Here is a 21,237-nt window from a genome sequence, read left to right as displayed (position 1 = left end):
GAGTGCCACATAGCCTATCCTGGATTTGAGTTTTCTTGGCTGTGCAAAGCCTAGTGTAAAGCCTTACCTTCAAGTGTTGTAGCTTTTCTCAGGCAATGTGATTTTTCAATTCTTCTATTCTTTGCTAGCAATCCTTAGACTTACAACATCCATCCTGTGATTTTTATTTTTTTTAATAAGCTATTTTAGGTGAAGGATGAAGATATTTACTTTCTTAAAGTCCTTTTTTTAAGGCAGAATTTCTCAACTCTTTTTGACCTTTTCTCAGATCTCTGTGGCACCACCCCACTTCCCTGTCCACGCCAGTCACCAGGGATATATCTGACCCTGTACTAAACTGGGTCAGGAAAATGGACTAAACCAATAGTTGGTAGAAGCCTTTTCTTAAGCCATGTATCTAAAAATCTTCTATCATTAAGATTTTATATAATATCCCATATTAGAAACATGAGTATCGTAAAAGTATTTTTGATATAATTTAGCTGTAACTTGGCTCATTTAAAATAATTATTCCATATGATGCGAAAATGCAGTTAGGTAATTTTTGGTTTCCTAAGGCTTAACTGGGTAATGTAGACAAGAAAATGCCTAAATCATGTAATTAGCACTTTCATGTTTATTAAATGGTATGATTTGTATAGATAACAATCAGTTTTTTGTTTAAGTTTCCCTTATTTCAATTTCTTATTTAGGACGGTGGTATCTGTTATCGATTTTAATTTTTATATCAACAAAGGCTTAAATAAAAAGTCAAATTTTGTGATTCAGTAACCTGAAATTAAAATGGATACCTTTGGACATGTCAAATGCCAATTCTTCATTACTGGAATGTGGTCAATGAATATATTTTTTAAAGTTTTAGAAATGCTTTCAGCTGCTGATTTTCTCAGTACCTTTTCAAGGAATAATGTGCATGTTAGTGTTTATTACCACTTTCTGTTTTATGGGATTTCTAACAGCATTCCTTCTCCTGGAGTAAGTAAGGAGAGGGCCGGTGAGGTGAGCGCCCCTCTTTGTAATGATGCTGGTTATACTCACTACCCTACTCTATCATCCTTCCCATCTCCTTGGAAGGATGTCAGTTCTTTCGGGCACTGAAGGACCATCCTGTTAGTCTGCTTCTTGGCTGTGATCACTGTCTTTCTATTCTTCTGGGATCTTGTGTGATTTGCTTACACTTGAATTTCAGAAGGAATTGCAAACTGAATTCAGATACTGAAAGGGGCCTGCTTAGGACTGAATCAAAATTGCGAGAGAGAGAGAGAGAGAGAGAGAGAGAGAGAGAGAGAGAGAGAGAGAGAGAGATATCAAGAAAACTCGTTTTTGAATTGTCACGTCTGGAGTTCTGGAACCAGTGTACATTCTAAAGGTATAGGATGGGGATTCTGGAAGGCCTGATTCTGGAAGGCCTGCTTCCTATTCTGGAAGGAATGACGTTATATGACACATAGAAACTCCAGCTCTCACTGGAAGTAAACAAACAATGCCAGGCCAAATTTGACACCAATGAAAAACATTCAATTCCTTCCTCATTTTAACCCCCCTATTCAATTCTGCTTGCGCGCCAAACAAAGACTATTATTACCTCACTTTCGTAATCATGGAATTCTTTTACTATGATGAATGTTTGCAATTAAACTCTATTTACACAGTTGGTTAATAAGATTACAGAAAATTACTCACGTTTTTAATTGATTTTTTTTTTTTTGTAGGGCTGAAAATGTCTAAGCACATTGATTACGGTCAGTTGAATGCATTATGCCATGCGAGAGGACTACAAAGCAGGTAAGATATTCATGCATTTCTTTTTTGTCACTCAAATGAATATTGATATGTTTATTACACGGATAAAGTATAGTAATAAACCATTGTTGACTCTCATCGATACCGGATTTACCACACAGATAAAAAGATTTGAAAACCGGAGGTTATTTCTCCAGATGGAAGAGGCAGAATATGTATGTCATATTTTAGGGAAACAATTTCCTGTGAAACAAACATAGCTCATCCCTCGCCCTGTCCTTCCTGCTACTTAGAAAGCAGTCACAGGGGAAAAAGCTTTAAAAATGTGTTGTGGATTGGCATTGAGATGATTTCACATCCACCTGTTTATAACTTATATGAAGTTATTTTAATCCACCTGCCTATGACAAAGACAAAGACAAGGTCGTTTTCAGAAGTGAAGTTGTTTTGCTCTAAGAATGAAGTAAGTTGTGTTGGGATGTTGTCATCTCCTTTGTTGTCCATAAGCAGCCTGCGGCCCAGCTACCAAGGAGCCCAGCTGGGGCCTTCGGGATAGAGGACCTGGAGAGCAGCTATTTCGAGGGGATGCGTTTAGACTGTAAATACTGAGAGTTAGTGAGGACTGTTGGAGAGTTTTGGTCTGGGCAAGGCACACTTTGTTGACCTAACCTGCTCTCTGAAGATTGTGGGACTCTCGTCGGCAGTGGCTCTAACCTGTGCAGCAGTCTTAGGAAAAGATGGGATACCTGCCCCTCCCATGCCAAGGTGACTCTGGTTGCCATTGGCCCTAAAGTGTGCACTGGTCCTTGGACTGATAACCCTGGTAAGGCCTAGCCTGCCCACCAACACCAGCGCCTTCATTCCTTAGCAACGTGCTCTAGCAACCAGGGACTTGTTTCTGTGAGGGCCCCTGGAAGGCAGCCCTGGGTTGGTTAAAGCTCTCCCAAATGCTTCCCATAAAAAGGTCCACCTCAGTTAAATTTGGACTTTATTCCTTTTCTCTCCCTTGGCCTGGAACAATAGCACGATTAATTTATTGTTAATTTTGAGTATGTTATTTCTTTATTGGCTCATTAAGCGACATTATCCTGTGCGCTATCGGCTTGTGAAATTTCCACAGTGAACATGTGTTAAATAAATTGCTGGAAAAGGCAAAGTCAGTCTCTAAGCATAATTTGCCACCCAGAACAAAACAAAATGATTGAAATCACAAATCCTGAATGTATAGGAGATACCGAGTTGAAATATACTGAAGCCAAAGAACTGGGAAATATCATGATTCAAAGCTCAGGATTCCTAAGATATGTTGTATTTGAAGATATAATTTTAAAAATCTATTTTTCTTGCCAATGCTTTCACCCAAGTTGGATTTTTTGAAATTATCAAACTAGTTAGTTTCTTCAATATCCATCAGTGTTCATTCGCCTTCCTTCACTGAGAGGACCTTGCCTCATCTTTTATGGGACTGCTGAGAAAATGCCCTAAGTGTGCAGACTTTCTCTAACTTAAAACATTTCCATATCACATCCCCTTAACCACTTATTTCTATATTTTCATCCATGTTCCTGTTCTTTATTTCTTGGAGAAAGGGAGGAAGGCATGCTTCTCTGATGTTCCTTGGATATCTCCTAAGAACAGTTTTCTTCTGTGCACTCATGCCTCTCCCTCATTCCAGCACCTTTCCCTGTCCGAAAAAGAGTTAAGTACTTGCCCTCTGGAGTCAGGTTGCCTGGTCTGAACCCTGGCACAGCCATTTACCAGCTGTGTGACCACAGACAAGACTTTTGTACTTCTTTAGGCCTTAGTTTCTATATCTACAAAATGGGGGAAATAGAATATCAGCTAACAGTTGTTTTGTAAAAGTTAAATGATCTGGTAAATGGCCTAGAGTAGTGCCTGGTAGATGGTAAGAACTAGCATGTTTTATTATTTAGGGGGGCAATATATCTAGAAACTTAAGAGAATGAGTTTTAAATTCAGTTCAGTTTTCATTTGTACCCTGTATCCTCTGCTTCCTAGTTATATGAATTAGGCAAATTATTAAGTTTTCAATTTCTGTGTGTGTGAAATGGGCAATAAAGTATACCAACCTTGTCAGGTTGTATAAATGTACAATGAGACAAAAACAATGTAAACATCTTAGTATAATGTTTGGCACATAACAAGTATCTGACATATAACAGGCAAATGTGTAAAATAGATGATTATAGAATGTGGGTTCCAAATAGAAAAAAAAGGAAAAAAGATCTTGGGAAAGTTTCCAGTGATATCAATGGTTGGATTCAAAAAGAATAGATTTTTGGTCAATGTATCTCTATAGTGTGAGAGTAGGAATGAAAATGCCAAATGCCATATTAAATTACGTTCATATTACATTACTTGAATCAATTAAGTTAAATAGTATTCTTAAAATATATAGTATTTGTTTTGTTTATAGAATTAATAAGATGTTTTAGGAACTTTGGCCAAGAGAAAAAAGAACTGTTAATGAGTTACTATTTACACTGACAATGAAATAAGAAAAGCCTTCTCTTAAGGATTTTTATATTCACTACTACTGTGTGTCCCCCAAAATAAAACCTAGCCGGACACTCAGCTCTAATGTGTCTTTTGGAGCAAAAATTAGTATAAGACCTGGTATTAATTATATTATATTATATTATTTTATTATATTTATTATATTATAAAGACCCGGTCTTATTTTACAATGCATTAATTTTTATATTAATTTTTATATTAATCTTATATTAATTTTTGCTCCAAAAGATGCTTTAGAGCTGATTGTCTGGCTAGGTTTTATTTTCAGGGAAACACGGTCTGAGGCAAATGTTGACTAACATGTTTGTCATTGTTCAATTTTAAGTATGATCATTTTTGATAATTATTGAATTGAAATAAGCTGTCAAAATGAATGTTTAGCATTGTTAAAAATTGATCAACTCTTTGTAGTGGTGTCAACTGAAAATTGAATGAGGCAGATTTTCCAGAAACAAATGTCATTACCTGACACAGAATGACAGTGGGCCTTGTTATTCACATTTTCAATATTTGAAGTGGATCGAAACCTGGCTGCAATTAGGAATCACCTGGAGGAGGAGATTTAAAGTAGAGAAGCCCACTCAAACTCCATCCACCCTTAGAGATCTTGTTTCATCAGGAAAAGCATCAGAAATCTGCACTTTTAAAGGCACCCAGACAATCCCAGCGATCTGCTGGATTTGGGAAATGCTGGTCTTTCAGTATAACACATCTTTATTCCAGCCCTAAAAAAATAGTGCACGAGATTTTCATAAATCATTGCAAAGATTCAGATAAATATACTTTCCAATAAGGTATATGTAAACTATATGTGAATCATTTTGGAGGAATTTGAATTATCTGGTGTATTTTATACAAGACTTGACTCAATTACAGAAATAAAAGTTTTAAGAAGGCTCAACTTAAAATTAAATTTTTAACATAGACATTGCCATAAATTTGATATTCTTAAACTATTTCTCACTGAAGCACATGATAGACAATTTTTATAGTGGGTATTTTTGAAGCATAAACTATTTATGTTTCACATTTTTGTTATTTGCTTCTTAGATTAGATAGTATAGAATTAAATTGTATGTATTGAGTTAAAGATCTTTCCTTTGGAAGCTATTATCTTACTTTTAAAAATTATTTATTTCAGTTACAGTTGACATTCAATATTATTTCATTTTAGTTTCAGGTGTATAGCATATTGGTTAGACATTTATATAATTTATGCAGTGATCCCCTGGCTAGTACCTACCAGGCACCACACATAGTTGTTGCAATATTATTGACTATATTATGAATGCTGTACTTTACATCCCCATGATTATTTTGTAACTACCAATTTGTGTTTCTTAATCCAGTCACCTTTTTCACCCATGGAAGCTATTATCTTATGCTACTTACAATTTAATTTCTCTCTCTCTCTTTCTTTTTAAAGCTGGAATACGTGCACCATCCTTTCAGTTCACAATAAGTTTATAAAGCAATATCCTAAAATATTTCTGCAGGGGAGAAACAGACTGCCTAAACTTTTCAAACAGGAGGGACAAAGGTAATGACATCTTATTTTGAAAGTAGGGTTGACGTGTGTGTGCATGATGCATGAAAGAGCAAATGGAACTCAACCACTGAGATGATTTGATTAGTTCCCAGCACTCCATGCTGGGAGTAGCCAAGGAAGTGGAGATCAGTAGGGAAGGGTGGATTCATACAGTCACTTTGGAGGAATTTTAATTATGTGGTATGATAATTGGGACTAACAAATGTGTGTTGCTTCCTGAATATTATCATTAAAATGAATAAACAACTAGCCTTATCTAATAAACATAATAAGAGAAAATACTGTTAGGAATGAGAAAGATAATATAATAAGTGATAGAGAAAACTAAGAAAATTATAAATTAAATTAAGATATAGTACTTTAGGTAACAAGGCTAACTTGATGATCTAGATGTCATTGGTTAATATTCTAAAAAATAGGTACTAAATTTATTCAAGAAGATAGAAATTTAAAAAAAATGATGGTGTAAATAGAAGTTGTGAAAAGTACTCTTTAGAAGTATTTTTTGATGCAAAAAAAAGGGGGGGGAATTAAAAACCCATAGCTCAAGTAATATCATTAGAAGTTCCTTTTAAGAAAACGTAATTTCTATGCAATTAAATTTTCCTGGAGTATATACATTGAAAAATAGGTTGTAAGTTTGCCATGCACATATAACCCTTATATAAAAATTTAACAAGAATAACACAAGAAATATCAGTTTTAGTTATGACTAGATAGGCAAACATACAAAATAAAATATTAGCAAATGAAATAATACAATAGTATAGTAGCAAATTTGTACATCATAGTTAAGTTGCCTTCATCTTATGACTAGAAAGAAGGTTCAACATTAAAAAAGCTATTATAATTTTGTCATATTAGTAGTTCAAGGAGGAACTATGTGATACCATCTGTAGATGATGAAAAAGCATTTGATATGATTCAGTATCCATATCTCACAATAAAAGTAAAATCATGCTTTTACCTGTAATGTGTGTAGTAAGGGGGCTGTTAAAAAATACAAAACATTTATATGTTCAGCTAGAAAGTAGCAATCTACTCTAAAGTAGCAATAAAAATACCTTAAACTGAATTAAAATAAATTCCATAAAATGTATTAAGAAATTATAAATCTTCTCTCAGCTTAGCTTAGACCAGTCCTAATGTACTGTGAGGTACCCACACATGCCCAGAAGAGGGGAATAGAGCTCAGGTAGCTCAGAGATGCTTTTGGCAGAATGAAATCAATGAGGAAACATGAATCTTAGCAGACACTAAATGCCTACATGATTAAAATGATTAACAGCCTTTATCTGTTATCACTGTCATAGTCAACATTTTATAATTCATTTAACACAAATGTCATGTATAGCAAGACTTGGAAGAATGGCATCTGCCTGGCCGTGGGCTGCTGGTGAGAATGGCTGAGGTCAGGGCATTTGCTGAATATCAAAGGAAGACAGTCATGTGCTAGAAGGGTAGATGTCCTTCAGACACCATTAACTGAAATGAAGAATCCATCAGAGGGAATCAATAGTAGATTAGATGAAGCAGAGGATCGAATCAGTGATTTGGAAGGCAAGCTAGCAAAAAACACCTAATCAGAACAGCAAACAGAAAAAAAAAATCCAAAAAATAAATGAGGATAGTTTAGGGGGACTCTGTGACAATACCAATGTCGTGCGGGGCGTCCGGTGGGGTCTCTGCTCCCGCTCCCCACACAAGAACGCAGGATATGGCTAGGCCAAAAAGGAACACCCACGGGGCCATAGGTAGGGGAGTCATATCTCTATACTCTCGCTGGCGGCTGGGTTGAAGACACAGGAACCAGGAGCCACACAATTCTCAACCCTCACTGTGCCGCTTGCAGACTCAGCCACCATCTTCTTGCTAGCTCCCCCTTCTTTTTTGCTAGCCTAGCCATGGCAGTTATATTCATGGCTAATGGCTCACTGGTTACAGCTGACGGCCAACTAGCCACAGCTGATGGCCATTTGATCACAGTCGATGGTCATTTACTACCTGAGCCAGCACCTTTCTATGTGAGGCCGAGAGCCTGGAAACTGCTTTTTGGGGCTCTGTCCCCACAACCAAACATACCAACATTTGCATCATAGGGTGACCAGAAACCATGAAGTCCCCCAGGAGCGAAGCCACATTCATGCAAATAAGTGGAAGGTCACAAGGAAATGATTTTACTTGAACAAAAATTGTGAGTGCAGGACAAGAATGAGATGAAGGGCTGCTTGGAATTGTGATCATTATCTGAAATTTATTTTATCCATGGATCAGGTAGACCAATCCTTTCTAGACGAGTCAGAATGCCATGTTAGACAGCCAATAGGAAAAGTTTCAGAACAACTTTGATTTTTGCCTTTATCAGCTCTGGCTTCCTTTGTCTTCTCTGGAACATCTTTCAGGTTTCCTTTTGAATCTGCAACTCCCAGATTCAAATCCCTAAACACTCCAGAGAAACTTTTGTTTTACTTTGCGCCCTCAGTTCTTTCTTATTTGACACCGTTGTTATTATTTCATGTAATGTTTATCTTGCATTGAACTTTTTTTGTCTTCTCGTGAATTGTAGTAAAGGTGAGTAATCTATGATCACTTGGGTTTTTATCATCTCCTCCACTATTTTTTTCTTAAGGATGGACAACTTTGTTAGATTATTTACCCTTAGATTTTCAGTGACCTCTTAATAGGAATGGTTGGAACTAAAGAAATGAATTGGAAATGGTCATTCATTCATATATCTCTTGGACACTTAAGTGTATAACATATTATAGCACAAGATAAAGTATGGTGGCTGCTTTGAATATGTTCATAATTTACTAATTGGAAACAAAAGTTAAAAAAAGTACTTATATCATTGGTGCTAAAAAAAAATAAAAAAACCCCAGAAAAACAAGTGTTTGGGTGTAAAGAAAAGGGTGTTGACCATTGATTAGAAATATTTCCCTAAATTATGTACACCTAACTTACTATGAAAGATGTTTCAATCACTTAGTTGTAATACCTACAATCAAATTCTGTATGTAGAAAATATTTTACGTATGCTAATTTTTAGACTTAACAGAGTGAAGTACTTAACTGAACTACTACTGATTGAAAAAAAAATAAGGCATTGAAAAGGAAGACATTTTAATAATATATTAAAATGCCAAATTATTTCAGAACAGTACCTCTCTACTCTTGACAACAAAGTAAACATTCTTGTCAGTAATTTTTGGGCGATATGCAATGCTGGAAAATATTACGTTTCCTTTTCAGAAACCCTACGAAAGGCATGGAAGAAAGTCAGCCCCAGCAAGTTGAAGACGGCTCTCACGATATAGCTGTCTATGTTAAAAAAGCACGAGGGGGCCACAGTCTATACAGACCCAAAGAATCCAAAGAGCATTTAGAAGAACTCCTGTCTATCTTAAAGAAATTGTAAGTATTTTTAACATATTACTTGTCGTAGTTGAAGAATTCTTTTGAATGGCTTCTTATGTTTTTCAGTTAGTTGTTTGAAGCTATGTATACTGCAGCTGTAATCTAGTGCTAATTGTTCATTCAGGAGAGCAGGAAATACCGGAGACTTGGTTTCTAGATGAATGCAATCCTTCATGGCATATCACGGATATATGGGTGATCTAGCCACTTGTGGCACATCATTTTAATTTTAAGTTGCAAGCAAAATGGATGTTATGTACTGATTACATTAAATCAAAATTATGTGTAAGATTTCCTTAGCTTATGGTTATTTGTCAGTTCTTCAGAGAATTTAAATGGTCTTCCCCATCACAGGGATTTTAAAGAAACTTACCTCATATTCCCTTTAATTTCCTGGAGTGCTTTATGGTATGGTTAGGGCACAGCTGCCTGAAGAGGCAGGGGAGGGGAAAGAGAAAGAAGGGATTAAATCTGAGTAGTGTCTGGTTACCAGAGATGATATTGGATTTGTGATTAAAATTCAAGTTAAAAGGGAACCCTGGGAAAAGGTGATATTGGAATTGAGATTGACAACAGAAAAAAAAAAACAAAAAACCCAAGAGTAAAAGTGTTAAGACTAGAATTGTTCCTGAAAGAAAGACCAGTAGCATGAGTGAGAAATTAATAATCTAGCACTTATACCTGGAGAAATAAACTAAGAATTTTATGCTATAAGCATTTTTCTTCACAATTATAATTGCAAATTAGAGAAAATGTGATCAGAACTTTCAGGAAATTTAAGAATGATCAGATTTGTGATGCTTTTGCTCATAATAACAAAAAATAAATGCAGCAATTCCTAGTCACTTTATGGGGAAATGGGGGTGAGAGTATTGTAGAGAAGGAAATCATATCCACCTGCCAGGCAGGGGTATAATTAAACGGGTAAGTTGTAAAATAGGAAATTTAACTGGAATGTGTTCAGGGAATATGTTAAAAATATCCACTTTAACTGGTAGAAAATCACTAAAGCCCTGAAAATTATAGGAGCCCAAGGATAATACCGTCACTTTCATTCCATTAAAACATACTGCTGATTAAAATTGCATTGAATTACAAATTTTAAGAGTCTAGACACACTCATGAACCACTCACTACAGAGTTCAGATTGTGCTTGGCTGCAGGACTTTCTGTGGTGATGGTAATCCCTGTTTTTCTGAAAATAACAGTGAACAATTTCCGTATAACAATGGTTCTGATCTGAGATGCAAAGGGGCTCAAGTGGCTGTGGTTCTCCTGCAAGGTATACAAACCCGGAGGTAAAGCTAAGGCTGAAGTCACGCTGGAAAGCACGAATGGACAAGAGTTCACTCCATGGTTGCAGTGGACCGAAGTGAAGAGCAGGAGCCGTGGTGGAAGACCGTTCAAGCACAGGGAGGAGAGCCGCAGAAGCCCTAAGCTTCCTTTTACATACGCGATTTCTGACGTAACCCTCACAGCAGTACTCTGAGGGTGACATGATAAGCTGCTACATAAAAGAGTGATGCGTGTGCTAAATCCACAGTCTACGTCTGCTCTTCTGCAGAACCTGTATTTTATCTGGTCTCCGTGGTACACTAGTGCATTCACTTCCTATTGCTGTGGAATGAATCATCACAAACTTAGTGGCTTCAAACAACATACATTTAGTATGTTTCTGGGCAAGGTTTGGCCGGGTTCTTGCCTCATGTCCTACAGGCTCCCATCGAGGTGTCTGCCGGGCTGTGTTCCCATCTGGGGCATGGGGTTCTCTTCCAAACTCACCTGGGCTGTTGGCAGAATTCAGTTCTGTGCGGCTGTAGCACTGAGGTCCCTGCTTCCTTCCTGGCTGTGAGCCCCGGGCTCCTTTCAGCTCCTGGAGGCCCCAGAGATCCTTGGCATGTGTCCTCTCTCAGACCTTCTCACACTGGAGCTTCAGTCTTCCAAGCCAGCCAGGGAGTCTTTCATTCTGCTCAGATGAATTCTTACCTGACCTGAGCAAGCGCCTGCACATACGTGACCTTTGCCACATTCTGGTGGTCAGAAACAAAGCATTGCTTTTGCCCCCAACCCCAAAACTCAGGGAAAGGGAATTTGGCAATATTATAAATCTCTTTGTGACTGTTAATCACATTTGAAATAGGCTACGTGCTTTATGTACACACACACAAAAGTAGTTCAACTAAAATCTGTTCATTGAAGGATAAGTTGTCAGGTCTGTAGCTGTCTGTTTATCTCTGACTAACTGAACCATGAGCAGAGCGGTGGGCTACTTCAGTGATGTGACAACACGTTTTTAAAAGCAGCACTTTACAGTCTCTAAACGTCTTCACTTTGTCATCCTGCCTACAATTTTAACAAATAGAAATTAATATTGAGTAACAATAGTCTCTTTTGAAAGAAATGCAAATACACCGGACAAGATTAAGAAACCATTGATTATTGATAAGTTGATGTGATTTGGCTTAATCATGCTGATTTCTTAACTGGCACTTCAATTCAGCAGTTGTGAGTAAACAGCACTAGTTGGGAGGAAGGGTAAATGATTGTGAAACATTAAAATCTTTTGGAAAAGGCACATCTGGGAGATGCCACCAGAGAGGAAGGGTTTGAGCGACTAGAGGACAACGTGTAACTGGGATGTGTGTGCAGAACAGACAGTGGGAGGGGGAGATGAGAGAGAGAGAGAAAAAAGAGAGTTCTGTTAAATAATGTATTTTAAGGCATATGAGATTGAATGTGATATGAGTTTATCATGTGTGTTAGTTAGGTTTTAGACTATAAGCAACAGAAACTGACTCTGGGTAAAAAAAAAAGGATTAGAGAGGAAATCTGTGGGAGAGTATTGACTGGCTCCCCACATGGAAGAACTACCAGAGGCTGGAGATGACATGACCAGAGCAACTCTGGAGGTCTCTCCAAGATGCAGCTTTGGATTCTGTCCGTGACAACTGTTTTCAGTGGGGTTATTCAGCTCACGTTTTAGTTCCAGGGATAGGGAGTCAGATTGTTGTGGTTTGTGTTTGTTCCCACCTCTTGAATAAATGCTGAGGGGGCAGGACATCTTGATTGACAGCTTTGCTGAGTTTACCTGCAATTGGTAAAGGGATGGCGTTTCAAAAGAGAGTTATTTCAGAAGGAGGGAGAGATGAATCATGAAGACACATTAAAAGCTAAAACATAACTGGAATTTTAATTTCTAAATAATTGTGATTGATTTCATTTTTCACTCATGAATTAATGAATTGAATGAACATATACTTTTGAACTCATCTGTTTCTGGCAATATTCTAGGCATTGGGACTGCAGTGCTGAGCACACACTATCATTGCCCTCGTGGGAAGCGTACATTCCCATGTAAGCGAGAGAGAGAGAGAGAGAGAGAGAGAGAGAGAGAGAATATGAACACACACACATAGTGTGTCACTGACAAGTTCTAGGAAGAAAAACTAATGCAGAGTAGGGGGTAGACGTGATGGCAAGGACCAGAGAAGTCCCCTCTGAAAAGAGCCTTTGATAGGATAACGTAACGAGGTGAGAGAGCTAACCAGGCCCATACCTCCGAGCAGTGCCTTTCAGGCAGAGGACACATGCGTGCACAGAGGTGAGGATTGTGCAAGTGCTCAAGTGTGGGGAAGAGCTGGTGCCAGCGAGGCTTCAGAGGAAGGAAGGGACCAGGTTATCACCCAGAGTCTTGTAGGTGTGGCAGGTCTTGCGTCTCGCTGTGACTGGAGAGCGGGAGGGACACGTGGGGAGTGACACGGGATGAGTCACGCGTGCAGTGTTGGCTGTGGGTGCCAGGAGGAGATTTCGGGTGGCCCGTCAGGAGGCTGTGTGGGACTGATCTAGGTGAGAGGTGACGTGGCCCAGGTTCTGTGGTAGGGAATTTGATCTGACATGTAGAGTTTGATTCTGTTTCTGTTTCGAAGACACAAGCCGGTCTCAGTTCACAGCCTGGGAGTCTCAGATCCTCTGCTCAGCTGACCACTAACAAGGAGAATGCTGGGCCCGCAGGTTGGCCCTGGATGGCCTTGCCTATACCACCGCCAGCTTTAAAAATGCAGCTATAGATTGCTTTGGTGAAAATAATTGGTTTCTTTATAAATGACTAATTCCTGAAAACAAAGTGACATGCCTGAAAACAAAGTGTATTTGTGGCGGTTGTAGAAAGGGTAGGAGAAGAGACAAACTTATAAATGAGCTGTGAAAAGCAGTTTAAGATCCTCTGAGGAAACTTGCCCCAATTGTTTTTTCTACTACTTTCTCCAATTAAAGATGTTTCCTTTGAAGGAATGAGGCATCTGAAGATCGTTATGTTTCCCAGGAGCAGTGAGGCGAAGCCACGTCTCAGGGGCGACTCGGAGGAATGGCTCCCTGAGAGCACATCAGGAGTTTTGCTTTCTAAATGCAGGCTGTTTAACACCCAAGAGCCATATGGCTCTTCCACTGCTGTGTCCCAGTGAAATGGCACAGACGATGAGGAGCTGCGATCTCAGACGATCTGAGGGGGTATATGCAGATGAGAGAAAAACATTTTGTGCTGCTATAATTCCGTTAAAAATACAGAGCTTGGAGGAAAACTGACTGAAATTGGGAGCCTTTCCCTAGAAAAGAAAGTCTTCATCTGAAGCTAAAAGGGAACCTAGGTTAATAAAGAACGGTGTGAATACCAAAAGTCATTTAGGTTTCTGACAGGAGCTGATCACGTCTGACATAAGAATGGGAACTGAAGAAGAGCGTTATTTGTGGTAAGGAGATGGGTTAGCTGAGGTCAGGGACGAAAAGCCCAAGGGAAGCAGGTTGGTACTGGAACAGAAGAAGGCACTGCTCTTGGTCTGTCTGGCAGTGGGAGGCAAAGCACATCCGGGAGCACAGACTACAAAAGGCCTGGACTGTGGGGTCAGAAAGAACTAGGTTTGAACTGAACTCCTCTAAATACAAGTTGTTTGGCCTTGGGCAAATCTCTACCTCTTGATGCTCATTTCACTAATGTGTAAAATGGGCACGGTTATTAACCTTATAGGATCACGCTGTGATATATAAGTTAGAAATGTAAGCCTTGTAGCCCCTCCGTACATGTCAGTCATCCCTTTCCTAAACAGTCTTCTACATCTGGAAAGGTTTGAAGATAAAAGACTTCGCGATGTATTTCCTACAGTTGGAGTGTAAAGGGGTCCCTGGTATCTCAGAATAACAATGTGTTCCAATTTTTTATTCCTTCAAGGAAGAATATGCACACGTCTTTTACAGTTTATGAATAAATAACAGCTATTAATTATTTATCATGTATTTACATTAGTTCACAAAGTTGCCAGTGGTAATTTTATACTGGAGTTTCAGAAACTACTATTTGGTCACAAATTAACTAACATTTAAAAAAAATTGTACCTTTACACCCTTGTTCTATTGTTTGGAAATAAGCAAATATCCTCGATTATAATATGTCTTGTAAAAATTATTTTTTTCACTGTGTAGATATGTCTTATCCATTCAGGCGGCTTAAACAACGGAAATATGTAAGTGTAAGGTCAAGCCACTGGCAGGGTCCGTGTGTGGCGAAGGCCCTCCTCCTGGGTCATAGATGGCCGTCTTCTCGCTGTGTGCTCACAGGAAGAGCGGGCTGAGAGATGTCTCTGGCGTCTCTTTATGAGGCACGGATCCCATTCCTGAGGGCTCCACCCTCATGACCTCAGCACCTACCAAAGGCCCCGTCTCCTAATGCTCTCACATTGGGGATTAGGATTTTAACACAGGGATTTTGGGAGGATTCAGACATTCAGTCCTTAATAAGATGTATGTTATTTCAACATAGACGTGCATGTTAAAGCTGAGACTTCTTGTCTTGGGTGACTATTTCATTTTTGCATTTTAAGTTAGAATCTTTTTTTTTTCCTCATAGAAATTTAGTAGCTTGTGTATTTTCTTTCTCCTTATTTTCCTGTTCACCGATTCTCTCTTTAGCTGGGTGACATTTTGGGGGTGTTAATCTGATTCCTACAGTTCTTAATTTCAGTTACTGCATTTATCATTTCTGAAAGTTGCCAGGGGACTCTTTTTTTTATAATATACAGTTCTTAGCCAAAATCTTCATATTATCATTTAAGTCCTTAGACATTTGAATCATAATTATTGATCCGTGATGCAATTTTATCACATTTAGAACTATTATATACTTGGGGTAATTATCATTTCATTGAAATTTTTCCAGTCTTATGCCAATTTTGTATGGATTTAAAAATAACTTGAGCTTTATGGTGTGCTTTGATATCTGGTAAGGTAATTTCTTATAATTTTGGAAATTTATTAAATCTATAAAATTGTAACTTTCTCATTCAGGAACATGATGTATATTTTACATTTATTTTACTCTTTTATGACTCTTATTAGAGTTTCATATAGGTCCTATATTTTTTTAGATAATTTCCTAGCTTTTATATCTTTTTGTGAAAGTTATAAATAGCATTATTTTCTCATATTTTTTTTTTCTAAGTTCAGTTCCAAAGGAAATTCGTGGGCAAAATTTATTTGAAGAATAATTTTTTTCTTTCAGTTTTATGAAGATATAATTAACATAGCGCTGTGTAAGTTTAATGTGTTCAGCACAGTGACTTGATTTAATATATTGTGAAGTGATTACAATAAGTTTAGTTAACATCCATCATCTCATATAAAAGGTAAAAAGAAAAAAAAAGTTTTTTTCCTGGTGTTAAGAACTTTTAGGAACTACTCTTTTAACAACTTTCAAATCATTGTATTTTCTAAGTGTTGGTAGGTTTATATATATTTATAATTGGCTGCCTTACTGAACTTACACATATATTAATTCTAATATTTAAGTTGACTTTCTTTTAATTATTTTTAGATGCCATCATACTGTCTTGGAATAATCATTATTTTGTTTCCTTTCAAAAATATATTCTGTTTTCATTTATCATCTTAATGTGTTAAATATAACATTACAATAGCATTAAATAAATAATTGTGGAGATAATAAGCAGCTTCTCATGTATTTTGTTTTAAAAGTATTCTACTAGTGATTTATCAAACTGTGTGCTGTTGATTCTTGGTTTAAGGAAGAAAACATACTTTAGAATAGAAGCATTCTTGTCAAAAAGTCTTGAGTTGAAAACACAGCTGGCACCTTGCTAGATATATAACCATGAATAATTTATTTAACCTGGATTTCTTTATTCTTAAAAAGGTGGTAAATATATGTAGTTCCCAGGATTTTTATGAAGCGTACAGTGCATATGAGGTACACACACACACACACACACACACACACACACACACACACACACACACACACCTTCACTGTTTCCAGCCTGCTTGGTGCCCCAGCAGGATGACCTTTAGAAGCGGCATCAGCCACTCTGCCTGGACACCTTTTCTGGCTGCGTGTGATACAATGGGGACACTAGAAGATGAAAATGGGTGGAAGGAGACTGAAGTCGCAGTTGTTATTCCCCTGGCTCCAAGCAGACAAGGTGGGCTGTGTCGCAGTCGCCCTCCTACAACTTCAGCCCTCTCGGGATAATAACAACCTTCCTTTCCCTTGCGCCTTCCGGCCTATGAGTGCTAACAACTTCCTGCTGTCCCTGCTCCCAGTTCCCACTACTGGTCCTGCACTCCCTGCTGGCGTCCTGCAACTGTCTGTACTTTGGTAAATAATACTCTCATGAAATTCTTCTTAATTATGCCTGGAGTGTGTAATCTCCTTCCTGTTTGATTCACTATGTGCATCGTTCTGTGTAAACTACACACTCACACACACACACACACACACACACACACACGAGGTCTGACAGTGAAGTTAACAAACTCACCGTAGAAAAAGTGCTACATGCCTCACTGCTGAATATCACTATGGTCACCTTCGAAGTACTCCCCTTGGGAAGCTATGCACCAATGCCAGTGCCTGGTCCATCCTTCAAAGCAATTTTGGAACTCTTTCTCTGGAATGGCCATCAGAGCTGTCATTGTATTACTGTTGATGTCCTGATGTCATCAAAATGTCTTCCTTTCAATATTTTCTTTATCTTTGGGTAAAGAAAGACGTCGTTGGGGGCCAGACCGCGTGAGTAGGGGGGGTGTTCCAATACAGTGATTTGTTTACTGGCTAAAAACTCCCTCACAGACAGTGCCCTGTGAGCTGGTGCATAGTCGTGATGCAAGAGCTCCTTTGGGACCATGTTTGCGCACACCTTTCTCATGCCAAGAGTTTCAGTTAAGATTTTCCTAACTGTTTTTCTACCGATGTTCACTTGCTCTGCTATGCTTCTCACAGTCAGCAGATGATTTTGATGCACAATTTGATGAATTTTTGCAATGTTTTTTTTTGTCAGCTCTGCTCATTATTGGCCGCCCTGACCTCTCTTCATCAATGACGCGTTCTCTCCAGTCAGAAAAACGTTTAACCCGTTTGTACACTGCTGTTTTCTTCATGGCATTATCTCCATAAACTTTGCTTCACATGTCCTTGATTTCATTTCTATTCTTGCCAAGTTTAACAAGCAATTTAATGTTTCTTTGTTACTCTAATTCAAGCTGAGACATTTTCGCGACGGCACACAAAAACTCACAACAACGTAATGAATGCCACTCAGCAAGACACCACCGCACATCGTTGACATGAGCACAGCTGTGAGACACTGGTATACCAAGGTTATGAGACCTTACCGAGCTGTTTGTACAGTGCTGCCAATGTAAGTGCACGGTGGCGAGTGCGCGAACTTAATTGTCAGACCTCACATGTGCGTGTGTGTATGCGTGTGTGTGTGTGTGTGTGTGTGCACGCTCGTGCACACGCCTCCACTCCTGTCCATTGTTCACCTGCCTCTGTGATATCTTTCTGATACTCTAGGTCAGAATCTACAATCCCATTTGAGGCTCTACTGGCAGATGTGTATGTAAGCTTTTAGTACCATACCAGAAGTTTATTTGCATGGCACGTGTTATACTCTTGTTATTAAAGTGTACTCTCCCTAAAGGATGGGACTTGTCATCAGTGTTTATTCCACAGCTAGCATATAGCTCCTGGTATACAGTCGGTACTGCAGAAATAGTTACAGAATACGTGAATCTAGTTATGAGTAGAAGTTAATTCATACAATCTCCGTTAGAGCTGAAATGTGGAAAAGATTGTAAGCTACAGTGACTCAGAAGTTATGTTTAGGGTGAAAATAGGTCCTTGGTGTTTCCACTGCCCTGACATGATTTTCTTTCTGAGTTGACACTGTTTTATATCACCACAGGGCTTAAATAGACAGGAATTAACAGTTCGAGCAGTCTCAGGGAGCTCTTGACTCTAGTCATGGTAGAATGGAGGCCGATGGTGGGAGGTTTGAGGAAACTTTCGTTCTTGCACTGATTTTAAAACAATAATCTACTGATTTTAGATAGTTACCTGATACCATGGAATTTTAATTTAGTAACATATTCTGGAACAATGTAACTTTTCATCTTCCTTTTATTTACTTGAAGAAGTGTTAATATATATCTTTGAATCAATTCAAGTATTGAATCTTTCAGTGAGTTATTAATTCAGAAAATCAAATGAACAGTCGTGTCACGTTTTCCCTTTTGCAGTCTCCAATGCCCTTTTCATTAATCACTGAAAAACAAGAATGTTTGTTTTCTTGTATATTTATAATACGGACAATATATTTTTCCTTAGTTTAAATAAGAAAATGTCAGAAATGAAAACTAATAAATAACACTGACTATCTAATTCCAAATGATTGCTCTCCTAGAGCTATTTCTGGATAGATAGATATTTCAGATAAATTAGGTTTTCAGTAGAGGAAACCGGTGTTTGCTTGGTTGTAACTCGTCTGATAGAGGAGGTCCTGTAGCATGTATACTTCTGAGGCCTTTTCTCGGTTCTGAAGGCTGCCATGAGCCTCAGCCTGGACCACCTACTGTTTGCTTCTCAGGTTCATTATTTGTATGTCTTTCCCCCGACTCTCCAATCATTTAGTTTATTCTCCTGGCATGCCAAGTAATATTAGTTTGTAAGCCAGACATTGAGTATGAAACATTGTAGAGACTTTGGATGATGATATCTTTTTTGGGGGAGAATAAAATTATTTTCTGACAGAGAGAGTAGGAGCAGGTCACCATGTTGCAATCATAGTTGGAGGATTTAGGGCTGATTCCATTTTTCCTGGGGCTGGTTTAATTTGTTCTGCCCTTATTCCTAAAGTATAGCTTTTGCGGTTTTCATTTGAAAACATGGGACATTTTCTAGGGTCTTTTCCTTCTTGGCAGTCCTTGAATTCCAATATGTAATCTTCCTAGAATAGTGAGACTGTAGAAATCTCTGCTCAGATTTTATCCTGTTAGGTTTTATTTTCTGTTTGGCTTCACGGCCTCTGCCTGGTGCAGCTTATGAATCATCAAGTGCCTTGAGGAGAAAGCAGTGAAAACTCTTGTGCTTGCCTCTGAGTTTCCCTGCTCTGCATCATTTTGACTCCTGGTCCACTTTGGTTTTGATATATTCAAAATTCTGTTTTTGTATGTATGCTACATTTATCCAACTTTCATGATTTTTCTTTTTTTCCTCTTGGGGGTGGGTATCTGAGATGAGCTACTTTATTGTAGCTAGAGCAGAAGGACTTGTTTAAATGTTCGTGTAACATCCTCCAGATAAATAAAGAAATGTTCATTAAAGGGGTAAACCTTTATTTTGTTGCATTTGAATAAGAACAAAATACGCTTTTTGATTTAAGAAAAACATTTTGTTGAAAGCACATTTTTTAATTTTCCATTTTGAGAACTATAATACTAAATACTGTCAGTTTGTTCTAGGACAACAATTTAAAGAATAAACATGAGGCTCACAGAAGACTAATTGAAACTCTGGAAAAGATAAACAATATTAGACCAATAGCTCAGATAATTGACATTAAGAAAAACTGTACATGAAATAATTTGTGTTTGAAGGAAGAGAGCAGATTAATTGGAGTACAAAAGTTAAGGAACACCTGGGAACCATGTTTGTGGACTTTTCCCTATGAAGCTAAGAAAATTCTAGTGCTGGAGTATAGATAAAGCCACGTAGGTGAGGATCTGTGGAGGACATCCAGATGTGCTGTAAGACAGTTCATTGTGCTTTGAATTTAAAAGCTATACGGAACTAGAAAGACCATGATTAATGGCAGATGAATGGACAGGGAAATTTGTTGTCTAACTTTATAGCAGAAATGTTGATGATTTTGTTGGGTATCTTGATGCTGATTTTTGTTGGGGGGCAAGGTTGTGCACAATATGTGTAGCTTGTCGGACATCTTTTATTCTTTCAAAGTACTCTTATAAATGTTCGTTCAATAAGCTCTCCTACTGTCTGAAAATGCTTTTGTTGTCAGTGTATTTCTATTCCTATTATATGTCGATGGATTATTCATAATGTGTAGGCACAAAAATGTGTATGGATAATTAAATATGATCTGGGAGGTATATTTCTTACATGTTTCAGCTACTTTGAATTATAGATATTCTAGTTTTTTGTGGGGTTTTTTTTTTGGGGGGGGCATTCCGATGGCTACATTTTATTTGATCAAAGGTTAAAATTTAGATTCATTGATTTAAACCAGTGGTTCTCAACTGGGGACGATTTTGCCCAGGTGACATTTGACAATATCTGGAGATATTTTTGGTCAGCACAACTGGGGTGAAGGTCCCATTGCCACCTGGAGGGTGGAGGCCAGGAAAAACTCCTTAATACACCGAAGTACATGTGGGTAGCCCCTTACCCCAAAGCATTTTCGGGGCAAAATCTCAGTAGTGTCAGGTTGAGAAACTGATCTCAAGATGAAATTAATGTAAATAAAATGTTAGAGAAAATACACATAAATGCACTGGTCAAATTGGCAAGCATTATGAGTGTCTTAACATTTACCTGATATGTACTTTTTCAAAGGTGAATAGATGTAGCTCTTATGTGAGAGAAAAATTAACAGAACATTTTAATAAATGAAAATCAGTATTTTTTC

At 38.0% G+C, this 21,237-nt stretch overlaps 1 protein-coding gene across 1 annotated transcript in view; it reads left to right on the top strand.

Moving 5' to 3' along the window:
• The window catches only part of CNBD1 (cyclic nucleotide binding domain containing 1), a 154,745-nt gene that overhangs the window by 6,272 nt on the left and 127,236 nt on the right, over positions 1-21,237 (top strand). The window contains exons 2-4 of the mRNA XM_033126939.1: positions 1,713-1,785; positions 5,708-5,821; positions 9,083-9,244. Coding sequence (XP_032982830.1) covers positions 1,713-1,785; positions 5,708-5,821; positions 9,083-9,244 — 349 coding nt within the window. The remainder of the gene's footprint in view (positions 1-1,712; positions 1,786-5,707; positions 5,822-9,082; positions 9,245-21,237) is intronic.

The sequence above is a fragment of the Rhinolophus ferrumequinum genome, chromosome 14 (assembly GCF_004115265.2).
Source record: "Rhinolophus ferrumequinum isolate MPI-CBG mRhiFer1 chromosome 14, mRhiFer1_v1.p, whole genome shotgun sequence".
NCBI lineage: Eukaryota > Metazoa > Chordata > Mammalia > Chiroptera > Rhinolophidae > Rhinolophus > Rhinolophus ferrumequinum.
The sequence above is the reverse complement of the archived record's forward strand: the minus strand, read 5'-3'. Positions and strand labels throughout refer to the sequence as shown.